The 14,135-nt window shown below is 37.6% G+C and overlaps 1 protein-coding gene across 2 annotated transcripts; it reads right to left on the bottom strand.

Annotated features, from left to right (window-relative positions):
- Window positions 1-1,894: 1,894 nt before the first annotated feature.
- CDCA4 (cell division cycle associated 4) lies at window positions 1,895-13,581 on the bottom strand. Of its 2 annotated transcripts, none has more exons than XM_039352510.1 (3): window positions 13,486-13,581; window positions 9,975-10,125; window positions 1,895-5,017 (listed from the first exon to the last, which is right to left on the bottom strand). In XM_039352510.1, the coding sequence occupies exons 2-3, from the start codon at window positions 10,011-10,013 to the stop codon at window positions 4,265-4,267; spliced, it is 792 nt and encodes a 263-aa protein (XP_039208444.1). In that variant the 5' UTR covers window positions 10,014-10,125; window positions 13,486-13,581; the 3' UTR covers window positions 1,895-4,264. The 2 variants fall into 2 exon arrangements, with proteins under 2 accessions (XP_039208444.1, XP_039208445.1); XM_039352511.1 differs by lacking the exon at window positions 13,486-13,581 and adding an exon at window positions 6,102-6,185 and having other exon boundaries at window positions 9,975-10,113.
- Between the last annotated feature and the right edge of the window lie 554 nt (window positions 13,582-14,135).

Genomic DNA, 14,135 nt, shown 5'->3' with positions numbered 1-14,135 from the left:
TAGATTAGTGTATTGAATGTTGTCTTTCATTATGCAGCTTTTCTCTCCGTTTCTCAGGCTTCAGTTATATTCCAAAGAAAGACTGCAAGAGAATTTCTCCTTTTTTCCCCCAGCAGCTTGGGAGACTTCAGACTGTTGGAAAGATGGGTAACAAAGCAAAGCCTGCACTGTCCATTGATTCCAATGGTAGAAAAACAAAAAACATCACCAAGGAAATGTACTAATAAAAGAGAATATTTGTAGCTCGGGGTTGAAATGAGGGGTCCTTGGTGCTCTGAGCTAGCTTGTTTTCTTGCAGACATTTTATTACCCAAACTAGATAACATCAGTGCTACACTAGCACTGATTTACCTAGTCTGGGCAATTAAATATTTGCAAAAAAACAAGCAAGCTCAGAGAGCACCAAGGTCCCTTCATAGAGAAATGTAGAATTTATTGATTGCTTGTTCCATTATTTTGATAAGTGATGCTAAGAAATAGCAGCCATCTACCATGTCATTAAGCGAATGCTGCAGTCATTAAGCAAATCCATTCATTTGAATGGACATCTGTTTGCTGGAAGCTGGCAAAAACCTGAATGATGGCTAGGTGACGATAGAAGGCTGGGACGAGTCATAAGATAGCCATTTATGTCCTTTTCTAGTATTACCATGAGGAATGTGATTGTATGACTTCTTTGGGACTGAAGTATATCAAAAGTCTAGACTCTAGAGCACAGGTCGGCAACCTGCGGCTCTGGAGCCACATGAGGCTCTTTGAGCCTTCCCCTGCGGCTCCCAGCCTCCTCTGCCATTTGCAGAGAGACAGAGAGAGGCAATTGCACTTCCCTGCTTCTGTGTGTTTGTGTGTAAAAGAGAGTGTACTCACAGTGTTCTCCGAGGAGCTGAAAAGCTTATTGGGTGGAGCTCCTCCCTCTGCTGCGTCTCTGCAGGAAGGGCAGGAGAGAGCTAGCTAGCCCAGCTATGCTGACTCAGGAATTCTGGGAGTTGAAGTCCATGAGTCATAAAAGAGCCGAGGTTGCCTACCCGAGCTTGTTGGAGAACAGCTTGAAGCCAGCTTGCCAGGTGAGCAGCAGATAGGAGAGAGGGGGGGAGAGAAAGAGAGAGGGAGGGGAGAGAGAAAGGAGAGAGAGAAAGAAAGAGAGGGGGAGGAGGACTGGCAGACCAAGGGCAGATAGAGATGGAGGGAGGGAGGGAGAGAAACAGAGAGAGACGCTTTTGACCTCTAAAATGAAGATAACACTGCATATATCCTTTTTTACCTGTGTGTGTGTTTGTATGTATACACACACACACACACACACACCTATAATAAAGGTAAAAAAGGATATATGCAGTGTTAGCTTCATTTTAGATATCAAAAGGGTTTTGCGGCTCCCGGTGTTTTGTTTTCAGTGGGAAACGGGTCCAAGTGGCTCTTTGAGTGTTTTGGGTTGCCTACCCCTGCTCTAGAGGATGTAATGCAAGAGTAGTCTATAGCTTCAGCCTGTCCAGTTTTAGTCTAAAATATCATTTTTGCATTATTTAGTTACAATTTTTCTCTTTATTATTTTGCATTTGTATATGGAAAGATCCACAGCCTGTGAATATTACAGAACAGAATTAGGCTGAAGATCCCCAACATTAAAACTAGGTATTGAAGGACAAAAAAAAAAAATAATCAGTCTTAAAATATGTATCTGGAAGATAAATGTTAAAGATATGTTGAAAAATAAGCATAAAATTCTGTAATGTTATGATCTTGAAAGGTTCCATTGGATTTTCTGTGAGTCCTCATTTCTAAAAGAGTAAGAATTCTTAAAATAAATATTTTCTATTCATTAAGCTACTACTCAGAAAGGAATTTCATCAATCCTGTTCTCATTAAGACTAAAATTAGTACACAAAAATTACAATTATCAGTCATTTCATATTCAACTTTAATATAAAAAGATATTAGTCACTTCCAAATGTTTAAGAAAGATCTCCTTACAAATTGTGTGGTCTGGCACAAAACTGAATTACAAAATTAGATAGTACTTGCCAAGATTAAAAAACATACAGTGCTATTTTCAAATTAGCTGTTTCAAAAGCACTTAAATTATTAAGGCCACAGTCATGAAGCTACTTTCTTATAAGCTGCCCCATTAAATCTCAAGAAGGGATAATCATGCAAAATGGTCTTAAGTTCTAATATAAACCAAGACAAAGACATTTAATGGTATACACAGAAGACATGGATCTTTATGCATACAGCAGTTGCTTTAATTGTGCATAATGAACCTTACTGGTTTAAAGAGTTATGGTTAACTTTCTTCACACAAAAGATATACTGCATCTATGATCTTATGCTGGGAGAGAATGTGTCCAATATATTGAAATCTGTATTTGATCTCAGCATCACCACCAGAGAAATCATTTTCAAAAATATTACTTTAAACAAGCAATCCATTCAATTTTAATTACAGGGAACAAACGCACAACAGCTAAAATTGCCTGTGATGGAAATACTTATATTGAAGCAAATGTTTATCTTTCTCAATGTAATTTAGTTCTTTTTTCCCCCACCTTGCAGTTGTTTTACCTGTATCTCCAGTTAACAAGGAAAAAATTGGGCAATTTATTGTAAATGGTATGCACTAGGATTTTTAGTAAATAATTACATGCGTGTGAATGCATGTTTATTTTAAATACTAATTTGCTAATATAATATGTTTATAAGGACTCATAGGAATGCACATTTACAGACTGGCAAATAGAACAATTTCAGTTTGGAGAACTTGAAGGTCTCTGTAACAGTTGGTTAGTAATTAGTGCAATAAAGTGTCTTCCCCTAAATATAAAAGTAATGGTAAACTTCAGCCAATAATTTGTTTGATGGCATAGTTATATAAATATTTATAAATAAAACCCATATAATTTATATTTGAATGTAACAAAAACATGGCTTGAACTGAAGTTTAAATGCATCAAGAGTTCCTGAAGCCTACTGAAAGCTCTTCCTCATTTGTTTAGGTTTCAAGAATAACTTGATCTCTAATACTCTACTTCAAGGCTGAATGCTAATAACAGCTCAGCTTGTAGTTACAATTACACATATTTCTACTGTACTGCACTATGCAGGGGAAGTCAGTTATAAGGGAGAAAAGTCCCTTTTTCAAAACAATTAAAAAATACAACTGCAAATATTTCAAGATATTAAATAAGCAGTTTTGAGACAGAATTCATAGCAAAAATATATCTTCAGAAAATAGGTATAAGATTCTGAACACTGATAAACACTTTTAAAAAAAACTAATTTTAAAAAGAAAAAAGAACAGAAAAGACTAAGAAAATGGGAAATTGCTGCTTTACAATTTTTCAAGAGCTCATGTGGTAAATAAACTTACAGAACATAACAGTATTTATGTGAAACTAAGGAGGGAAAAAACAAGTAGTTTGCCTTTATACCAAATTAATTCCATGAAACAAAACATCAGGCACTAATGACAGGGGTAGTTGAAAGTTTCTTAATTTAAGCCAGAGATAAATATTTTTTGTTGGGCTAGACAAGGCTGCAACTTAGTCTTTTGAGTAAAGTGTTATTATTAGAAGAGATGTACTAAAATGTTCAGTTCTGCCTTTCTCTAGGGTGGTTAAGGACAAAATACTTCCGGGAAATAATGTACTCAAATTGATCACTCTGCTTCTGAATTTCAATGGTACAATCTCAAGGTTCTGGTAGGTTGCAAGAAGCACTCCTAAACTAGACATTATGGGATTTGACTTCCTCTGTGATATTTTAAGGACTGGAATGTCTTTAACAGTTGCACCCTGCAGTTATGAGATAGGCAAGAAAAAAGAATCCTGATATTACTAATTTATCCCTTAATGTTAGAAGGGACTCTTGGTAAGAATTAAAAATAAAAATATGCATGGTCAGAATACTGAGTACATGATTACACCCAGAGATCTTTTGGCATGCCACTGTGCTGCTGAAAATTAGGGAATTTCCAAAGCAATTGGTGATATAGAATGGGTTGTAGTAGGTTTAAACTTAATTTTTTAAAGCTTGGGCTCTTGACAATTTAAATGTATGCTTTTGATTATCTCTAAACTGTGGCCACTAAAATATATAGATTGAACATTACAAATAATGGGTTAATTTTATAAATTAACTCAATTTTGCAAAACAATGTGAATTGGGGGCGAGTGGGCAAGGGAAGATCACATCCAGCTTTAAGAGAACAAAATATCTCAAAGTTTATTGTTTACAACCTAGCTTCTTCAAGGGATTTTCCTTAGTTTCAAGATTCAACCAGAATCTCTACAAAATGATCAAGCTCATTAAGATCAGACTTACAGTTAGAATTAGAATTTGTGGCTCCTTGAGGAAAGGTTTCAAGAACATCACAGTGTCCCATTTTTGTACTGCCCATCATTCCTGTTAATACAGTATCAAGATTGTAATAAGAACTGTCAACTTCTGAAAAAAGATCTTCAACAGCGTCAGAAGTTTTAGTTTCTAAGGTTTCAAATATTTGATCTAATGACGACTTATGGAAGTTTACTCTATTTTCTGGAATGCTATCCATCTCCCACATGTTTCCCTGCAAGCTTCTGGATGCTTGTAATACAGCAGGCCTTAAGATGTCTACGTTCTCTTGTGATTGTGTGTCCTCGAAATTCTTAGAGAAACCACTGTATTCTTGAGCAAGCTTTTCTTCAGTTTGCTCTTTGGAAGAACGACAGAGAATATCTGTTGAAACAAGACGGTCCAGAGAGGCTGATCCTGTATTCTGAGGACTTATCATCTGCCAACTTCCATCTTGAGTCATTTCTTCTTGGATCTGCCGTACCGTATTGGCTATAAGCACTGAACGATACAGATTAGGTTCAACAAGCATGTGGCAGAGCTGAAGTTTTACCAATGACATGTCTAGCAGTGACTGGCGCTGAAGGTTATACGAAGGAATAGCTTTAAAACCAGTAAAACTTCCTTCAATATCATCTTCACCATCAATACATTTCCTCTTCAGTCCACGTACAAACATTGTGTCCTAGAGAGAACAGAGAAAAATATCATTAGCTAACTATCTTCTAAAAAGGCTTTGCATATTAAATGAAAGCCATTTAACAACATAGTGAAAAAAAAAACCTGTACTAATCATTTTAGATATTAAGAAAGCTTTTGACAATTTGAATTGGTAATTTTTGTTTAAAGTTCTGGAATATATGAATTTTATTAAACATATCAAGTTGATATATACATCTTTAAAGGCCTGAATCATGGTTAATGGTGATTTGAGTAAACCAGGTGATATATACGTATATCTAATATGATTATAGAAATAATGTCAACAAATGTTAATTTTAAAGTAAGAGTTTGATATATTTTTATTCATAGCCATACTAAACAAAGTCAGAAGTCATTCTTTTTCTATTTTCTTTCTTGCACCTTTATCTTTCTTTCTTGGTCTTTTTTCTTTTTAAAACCTTTTCTTTCTCATCTTTATCTTTAACTTTCTGTATTTGAAAATCAACAAAGTTTAAATGAAAGCAGTTTGGTTATACAATTGATACATACTTTGAAAATAGAATGTCTCATAAGAAAAAGCCATAATCTTTCCACTAATAATTTTTCAGAATACTTTTAAAATAATATTTTGAGCTACATATTTAAATGTGCTCCCTAAACCAGAAATAATGATTTTAACTTATTTAAGCACAAGTGTACAGTATTCAGTCATCTTGAAGTGCGACAAATGAATTTAATAATTCAGACAACATGGCATCGTAGAAGAAACTACCTTGCGTTTCTATGCTTTAAATTACATAAATGATCATCTTTCACCAAATAATTGGTCAATTGGGGGCAGGAATGAGGGAGAGACACAAATATTTTATCTTACTTAGCAATAATCTATAGGTAAGAAGCTGTATTGCTCTAGCTCAGGGGCCTTTTATGACTTGTGGACTTCAGCTCCCAGAATTCCTGAACCAGCCATGCTGAGTTGAAGTCCACAAATCATTAAGAGGTCATCGTTCCCCATCTGTCCTAGCTAAACAAGGCTGCCAGAAAAAAAATCTGAAACCCTGTATCTACTTCCAAATATTATTCATAAGAGTTCCTTCAATTCTTACCATTGAATAGTGCAGTTCTGATTGATGGAATGTGGAGACGCATGGTCATTTCATCTGTCATTCTGCTCAGCTTGTTTCTTTCCTCTATAAACAAACACTCTTTTCCATCTCTTTTATTTCCCATCCCCAGCACTATCTTTTCCAAATAATTGTTACTTAGAGTATTAGTAGTTTTTGATGTAGTGGTTAAGGCACCTGGCTCAAAACTGGGAGACTGCAAGTTCTAATTCCGCCTTAGATATGAAGCCAGATGGGTGACTTTAGGCCAGTCCCTCTGTCAGTCATAGAAAGAAGGCAACAGCAATGGCAAACCACTTCCAAAATCTTGCCAAGAAAACTTGCCAAGGGACTTGTCCAGGTAGTTGCCAGGAGTCAGCCCTGACTTGAAAACTCAAAAAAATATTTTTAAGTGTTATTTATGCATGCATTCATTCACCTGCACAGAACTCCATTCCAAACCTTCAAAATGTAAGATACTGGTGATACCCCATGTTCCTTGTGCAAAAAATGTTTTTAGCCTAAAGATGTGTGATCAATTTTCCTCATGACAGTTCATTTCCATCAAAAGACAAGATTTTATTCAGGATTTCACCTTAATACTCTCATAGAATAAATAGTATCAAATATAGGTAGTTCTTGACTTATGACCACAATTGAGCACAACATTTCTGTTGCTAAGCAAAACAGTTAAGTGAGTTTTGCCCCACTTTATAACCTTTCTTGCCACAGTTGTTAAGTGAACCACTGCAGTTAAGTTAGTAACATGGTTGGTTAAGTGAATCAGGTTTCCCCATTGAGTTTGCTTATCAGAAGGTCACAAAAGATGATCACATGACCCTGGGACACTACAATATCATAAATATGAGGCAGTTGACAAACGGCTGAATTTTGATCGTGTGACTATGGGGATGCTGCAATGGTCATAAATCACTTTTTCAGTGCCATTGTAATTTTGAACGGTCACTAAATGAACTGTTCTAAATCTAGGACTACCTATATGATGATAAAGAACAAGACAGATGACGACTGAGGCAAATTCTGCGACATGTGAGGCACTTTTAAGTAGTTCTTTAGCAAATCATTTTGCTTTGCCTGAAAAAAATTGCACAATCTGGTACTTATTTTGGGGTAACTTGACAAGAAAAGGGGCTAACCTATTTTGCGTTGCAAAGCAAAATAACAAGAACAGAAAGATTGCCTGAGGAATATAGTTTACATCCAAAACTATCTGATCTCTTTCTTGCCAATGTAATCCAAACTGAACTATCTTTGTCACAAGGGCAGACAGTCATTGGAATAAGAATTGGAAACTACCATGCCAGATTTTATAAGGATTTTCCATGCCTAGAAGATTGCACAGTGGATGGTTTACTTCACAAATTCTTCACTCACTTAGGAATAAGAACTAGAGATATGGCTGAATTCTGCATCAGCTAATAAGGGGTATTGGATTTGAAGAAATACTTGAATGTCAAAGCAGCATTTGCACTCTCAAGTAAGAGCACTGCATTCATATTGTAGATAACTTCCTTTTATAATAGTATGTTTGAATGAATTATTTAGGATGCTATAAGGATTTCCAATAGATAAATGCCTTTTAGGTGGGGTGCTTCTGTATTTTACTTACTTTTCAGATTTATATAGCTGCCTATCTCATAAAACAAGTGACTCTGGGTAGCCTAGTAATAGGGGCTCACTAACCCCAGAACTTCTGGTTTTTACAGCTTGCTACCAGGAACTATTTATCAAACAAAAACTGATCTGTAGGCAGTGTTTACATGGGTTCACAACTATAAATTTCCCTTATTATGTAAGCATTCTAGAACATTATATGCTGCATGATGCATTGTAAACTTTTAATAAATGCACTATAATTTTTAAATAAATGGACTACAATGAGTGTCTTTTCTGAGAAAGTTACCTGTCTTACTTCGATGATAATTAGAACAGAATTTATAAAAGGAAAAATCTAGCTCTTCTTGAGATACACTGGACTAAAGCTCTTTAATGTAGCATTTTCCCATTGTGTCACCAGAAAAATTGGATATAAAATTCCAAGACATTCATAGCCAACATCAGGTATAGGTGGAGAGGTCCTAGAAACTGCCTCTAGAAACTGTGCCCCCAATCAAAAATGATTTAGGTTATTGCAGACAAGAATCAACGTATGTAATTGCTATTAGAGGAATAAATAATTGATTAGAAGGAAAGAATTCTGAGCAGTATAGTTCAAATATTGAACTAAGGTAGGGAAGACCAGGTTCAAATCCACTTTTATTCATGGAAATATACTCAGTGATTTCTCAGCTAGTCAAGTCCAACCTTCCTCAGAGTTGTTATTAGATATAACCCTCCTTTTTCTTCCCACACTAAAGGGAGAAGGACTATGATGTAGAAAGAAATATTTGAAGAGGACAGCAAAAATATTTTAGCATTCTAATATAGATAATTCTGACTTCATGACTATTCATTCAGCAACTGTTCAAAGTTACAATAGAACTGAATGAATAGCATTTATGATCAGTCCTCAAAATTATGGCTGTTGCAGCACCCCTGTGGTCATGTAATCAAAATTTAGGCTCTTGACAGCTTCTCTGCATTAACAACCAGAGTGTACATGCTATGGGGAGAGGGGTGGCAAAGAGCAATTTGAAGGGAGATGAGGGGAGGGCAACACAGGCTGTGTACAGAAGAGAAATAGGGAAAGGAAGATGTGGCTCAATGCAAATGCATAAAGGCTTGGGAAAGCAGGGTCCTGCACAAGTGTAGGGAGGCAGGGGGCTTACCGGAATGACTTGGGACCTTCCTTGCTGGCTTCCTGATTGGCTTTGCTAGTGAGAAGCAGGCAGGGAATGTTTTAAATGGTGAATGTGACTGACGGCTACGACAGCCAGAACTTCAAGGACCAGTCATAAGTACTACTCGCTCAGCACCACTGTAAGTTTGAACAATTACTGAATGAATGGTTGTTAACTGAGAACTGCCTGTACTTTATAATACCTGTTGATCTAACAGATCTTAATATCAGAAATAAAGACAAAGTCCCGTTTGCGTTATATCTAAACAGATATGTCACAGACAAGGAAATCAGGGTAATAAATTAACCCAGGGGTCCCCAACCTATTTGACCTATTTGCAACCGGGCCGCAGAAACAGCGAGTGAGTGCGTATATCCTCACTGGCATGAGTACAGGCAAGCAGCATGCGCATGAGTACATGCCACTCACGCAAATGGAGCTATGCGTACATGCATGCTTGCTGGTCGCTCGCATGGAAACATCCTCTCTCCCCACCCTGTGTCGGTTATCAGAGTCGGAAAGGTTGAGGAACTCTCAATTAACATGTCAGGATTTTTTGAATAGAGAAGTAACCAGTCAGAATTTTTAAAACTATGAGGGAACTAACTTTTGTATGTGCAAAAAATATAAAGTTTAACCATATAAACTAAAAGCAAACAATATATCAATGAGAAATTGACATATTGTGCTATGCAAGTTTATAAGTACCATAACTATCCCAATGACTTCTGCTCCTGTGGGGAGATCCAACAATCATTTCTCTTTAATTGTTGGCCTCCTCTGCTCATTAAACGTGGAACTGTTACTGTTCTTTTCCACTGAACAGAGAAATATACATTTGTTTTTTGTTAGTGATATATAGAATAAAAACTAGGATCTAGCACAAATAACAGAATGAAAACTAAACCTTTTGCTTTATGATGCTCAGAGAACCAAGTCTATAATGGTAATGTAGCTGGGAAAACATGTCACCAGTTATAGAATAAGTAATTATTTTTTTTCCAATTTACTTTAGTTTCTATACACTCATTCATTTTAGTGAAAACTTTTATCCCCTACATTATTTATTACTTACCAATAATGGTGCTTGATGCAGTCCTTCCTCTTCTCCCATTTTATGGAAGATTCCATACAGCAGGTGGTCTAGCACCACCTACCTGAGATCAGTAAGAAGTGTATTTAGTAATTAAAGTATCTGGCATACATTGTGGGGACTTCCGCTTTTCCTATGAACAAAATAATATAAATGAAAGTATGTTAACTACTCCCTTTAGTTATGATTATGTGTTTTATGGAGCGTTTACATCAAAACTTTTCATATATATTTTGTAATTCTTGCAAGTATTGAACATGAGAGGTCAGTATTATTCCCAAATTGCAGATTGGGAGTGGAAGTCAATATAGCAAAGAGGAAATCCATGTAGCATATATTCCGGCGTATAAGACGACCTCCGTCTTCGGCGCTGAGTCGCATGCCTAGAAAGTCGTCTTATATGCCGGAAACTACTGTAATTTCCGGCGTATAAGACGATCCCCGACTTCGGCACCGATTTTAATGCTTGCGAAAGTCGTCTTATACGCCGGAAAGTACCGTAGTAACTTCTCTGGAAAGATGCTAATTAAGAGACGTTCTAGTTTGAAACTCAGTCCAATACAACACTGCATAGACACATATACACACAGCTGAATCATGTTTTTAGGTCCCTACTCAATTGTATACTAAATGAACTGAGAAATATTACCCACTTTTCCAAATTTTATTACTGCAGCATCAAAAGACAACTATGTCGCGACTATAGTTTATCAACCATTTAAATCTTAAAACATTTAAGGATCTGACATCATTTTTGATATTACCAGTTCCTCTTAGAAAATATACCAGTTACTATGAATTGGGTCCAAAAAATATTTAGCAAATAACTGAGGTGAAAAAGCATATTTGAAAGTAGCTGAGGAAAAAAAAACATCTTGAACAGTGGTTCTCAACCTTTTTAATGCCGCGATCCCAACCGGTCGACTACCCAACCGGTCAAAAGTCAAGGACTTTCCCTGCCTGGGAGCGCTGCGCATGCGTGGTGCCACCCCCTGCGCCGGCCGAGGCGTAGCTGGCAAGGGGCAGCGACGGCGCAGGGCGACCACTGGCTGGGCCACCAGCTGGCCCAGCCCAAGGCAGGTAAGGCACCCGCCGGGCCCCACGCGCACCAGCAACCCTCCCTGCGCCTGCTGGCCTCCCACCTCTGGCCCTCTTTTACTTACATTTTTAGTAGTTGCTCAGCAGGGAGGGGTGGAAGCTTCCAGACAGCTTGCCTTCGCTGCAGACAACTTGCAGTACCGTTTGCAGACTGGGGCTTTTGGCAGGCTCAGCAGAGCAGAGACAGCCTGGACAATTCCTATTGGCTTTTGAAAGCCAATAGAATTAGACTCTATTCAAGAGAGTCTATTCTATGGGCTTTCAAAAGCCAATAGAATAAAAGGGAGTAGCACAGCTAAGGAAAAGGGAAAAAATGGCAGACTGTGTTGTTTGGCGACCCCCGTGAAATGGTCGTTCGACCCCAAATGGGGTCGTGACCCACAGGTTGAGAACCGCTGATCTAGAATGACTTTTTTTGAACAAAGCCATGAAGAAAATACAAGATAAATTTTATGGATCTGGTCAACTAAGGTTTTATAAGGAACTGACAAATATCAGTCATAGATTTAACATGGTTATGGAAATTAGTTCTGAAAATCAGTAGAACTAGGGATTTATGGAATCTAGTGATTAAAAAGTGGGATGAAGATGAGGATTGTGATAAAACAATGGAGATTACATTGATGCATGAAAATGAAGTTTACCCCATAAATGCAATGAAAAAGTGAGCTGGAAGGTAAAGCTAAGAAATTACCAATTTAATAGTGAGTAGATTAGTTACAAAACTGATATGTTAAGAGCTATTTTTTTAAAGGAATTTTGAAGTATTGCTTAGAATTACTAGGATTATATTGCTGGATCCCAGAACAATATTGGCTGTGATTTTTTTTCTCCTAAATTTATTTTACAATAGAAGGGAAGTATTTAAATGGGCTGTTTATTATTAAAAAGATGATGAGCAGTAAAAGGCTTAACAATTAAGTCTGGTACAGAAAAAAATGGATAATATAGTAATAAAACTGAGTTACAATGATTCTGACACAGGCAAAACTATTTCCTGATTGTTTTACTGTTTAACATAAAATAGTACAGCATCTTACTTAGAACAGCTTTATTAAATGTTGGTGAGGATATACTCATTCAGATGTAACATTATAAATCTAGCGTCCTTTTCCTTCAGTTCATATACTTCCTGTTGTATGAAGGAATTCTGGAAATTTCTATCTCTGATTAATAGGTTAGACTATTCTGTTCAGTGAAACTACTATTGAGTTTAACTATATTTTATGAAAGATGGCTAAATCCAAAGCATTGTTTGTGGCCTGCTTTCTAACTTTACAGTTTAGGAGCTGAAAATATTAAATGTCAAATAGATGCAAAACCTAATATTTTCAAAATAGCTCCAATAATGTTCAACCAGAGACTTGAATCTGTTTCAACACAGATAGGAAACAAAGGATACCTAGTCCTATGTTCTCTTGAAAAATAAAGCAAATCCATGAACTCCACTTTTTGTTAACACCTACCTTGTGCTTGTAATATCTACAAAAAGGTGAATCATATTGCATAAGGATATTTTGGCTTGAATGTCTGTTGAAACTTCAAACCATCAATTATAGAGAAGAAATACATGTGCCACATTTCCTTGTGTGAAATGTATGTTGGGGATAAAAAAGTTACAACCAAGAAAAAGTACCGTACTTCCAAATTTTAACAGGACTGGATAATAAGAGAAAATGTAACTAGGCAACACAAAGCAGGTGAAAAATAAAACTTTTCTATCGTAGAAAACAATGTGACAAAGTTGCTTGGTGAAAGCATACGAAAGTTGCCTGTGAAAGGAGATCAGATGATGAAAGTTCTGAAAGTTGATGGGATGCAGAAGCAGAATCTTAAAGTGCTTTCAGGCTGTATAAGGGAGCGTCGGGGAGGCAAAGAAGAAACGAATCAGAAGATAGATAATTCGGCAGTGACCCTAAAAAAGTAGCCGAGAAGAAAACATTATATGACGGCCTTCCTTAAAACACCCCCAGACGAGTAGGAACTTTGTTATTTCCTAGTGAGCGTGACTAATAAGTACGCTGGTTGGGAATGATGGGACCTGTAGTCCCACATTTAGAGAATTTCAAGTAGATAAAGGAATTTGAAAGAGATGCGAAAAGAGGGAGCCAGAGGCCTGTGAAGTAGCTCCCGAAGAAAAGTAGCTGATTGAAGCAAGTTGAGAAAGAAAAAAACTTGCTAAAGCTGCTACAAGACTCCGGGAACGAGGGAATGATTCATCCCCTCTCCACCTCCACGGCCGCCATTTTGGAGCCACGGCTTAGTGATCCTGCGCGGGTACTTCTTCCTCGACTAGCTCTACCACGTTAATTTCCTCCTTTTGCCTCTCGGATTTCGAAACTGGCGGCTCCCTCCTTCCTTTCCCACCGCGACCGTTTCTCCCATACCCGCTTACCCGCTGACGAAAGCCGACTGCCTTACGGAGATCCCGCTCCTGCTTCAATGATGTCGGCGCTTGAAAAAAAGGGGAGGGACCAACGGCTGTGGAAGCCCCTCCCCCTTTCTTCCAGTTCCCTACTCTGGCCATCTTTTGTAAAACTCCACAAAGAAACGAAAGCCCCGCCCTAAATAGCGTCTCAGACTTCCCATTAGGAAAGAGAAGGCATCTGTGCAACTTATGAGCCCGCCCAGTACAACTTTAGCTTCCCATTGGGTAGTAAGCGAGGGAAATCCTTTCTTCTGGGATCAAATGTTGTATTTATTGGAGGAGTGCTGGGCTGCTTATTCTTCCTTGTCTCCTCCTCCTCTTCGTTATTTTATATACGTATTACCATTGGGGCCCAAAATTACTATGGTATTCAGCTCCGCCTTCCCGCGATTAGCGGTCGTCTCTGTACAGGCGAAATTTTAAAAAATCTGCCAAAGGCCAGCGCGGGTCTTGGTCATCACCGTGAGTCGTCTGAGCTCAGCGGGACTGATGGCCTAGTAGTCCTACTGTTTCAGCTTTTCGTTCTGTGACACCTCAATAAACATGCTTTGCTGCCTCGGTGTTTTAAACCATTAAGTGGGAGAAAATTAACACATCACCTGCTACATGCAGAGAGT

Source organism: Crotalus tigris, unplaced genomic scaffold (assembly GCF_016545835.1).
Source record: "Crotalus tigris isolate CLP2741 ecotype Arizona unplaced genomic scaffold, ASM1654583v1 scf7180000018436.2726382, whole genome shotgun sequence".
NCBI lineage: Eukaryota > Metazoa > Chordata > Lepidosauria > Squamata > Viperidae > Crotalus > Crotalus tigris.
This window is presented reverse-complemented; position numbering and strand designations above follow the sequence as displayed.

Excerpts from the sequence above, each read along its gene's own strand:
- CDCA4 (XM_039352510.1), bottom strand. The coding sequence starts at position 10,013 with ATGGGAGAAGAGGAAGGACTGCATCAAGCACCATTATTG. Across the intron at positions 5,018-9,974 it reads TGCATCAAGCACCATTATTG|GACACAATGTTTGTACGTGG; the intron begins GTAAGTAATAAA and ends TGTTCTCTCTAG.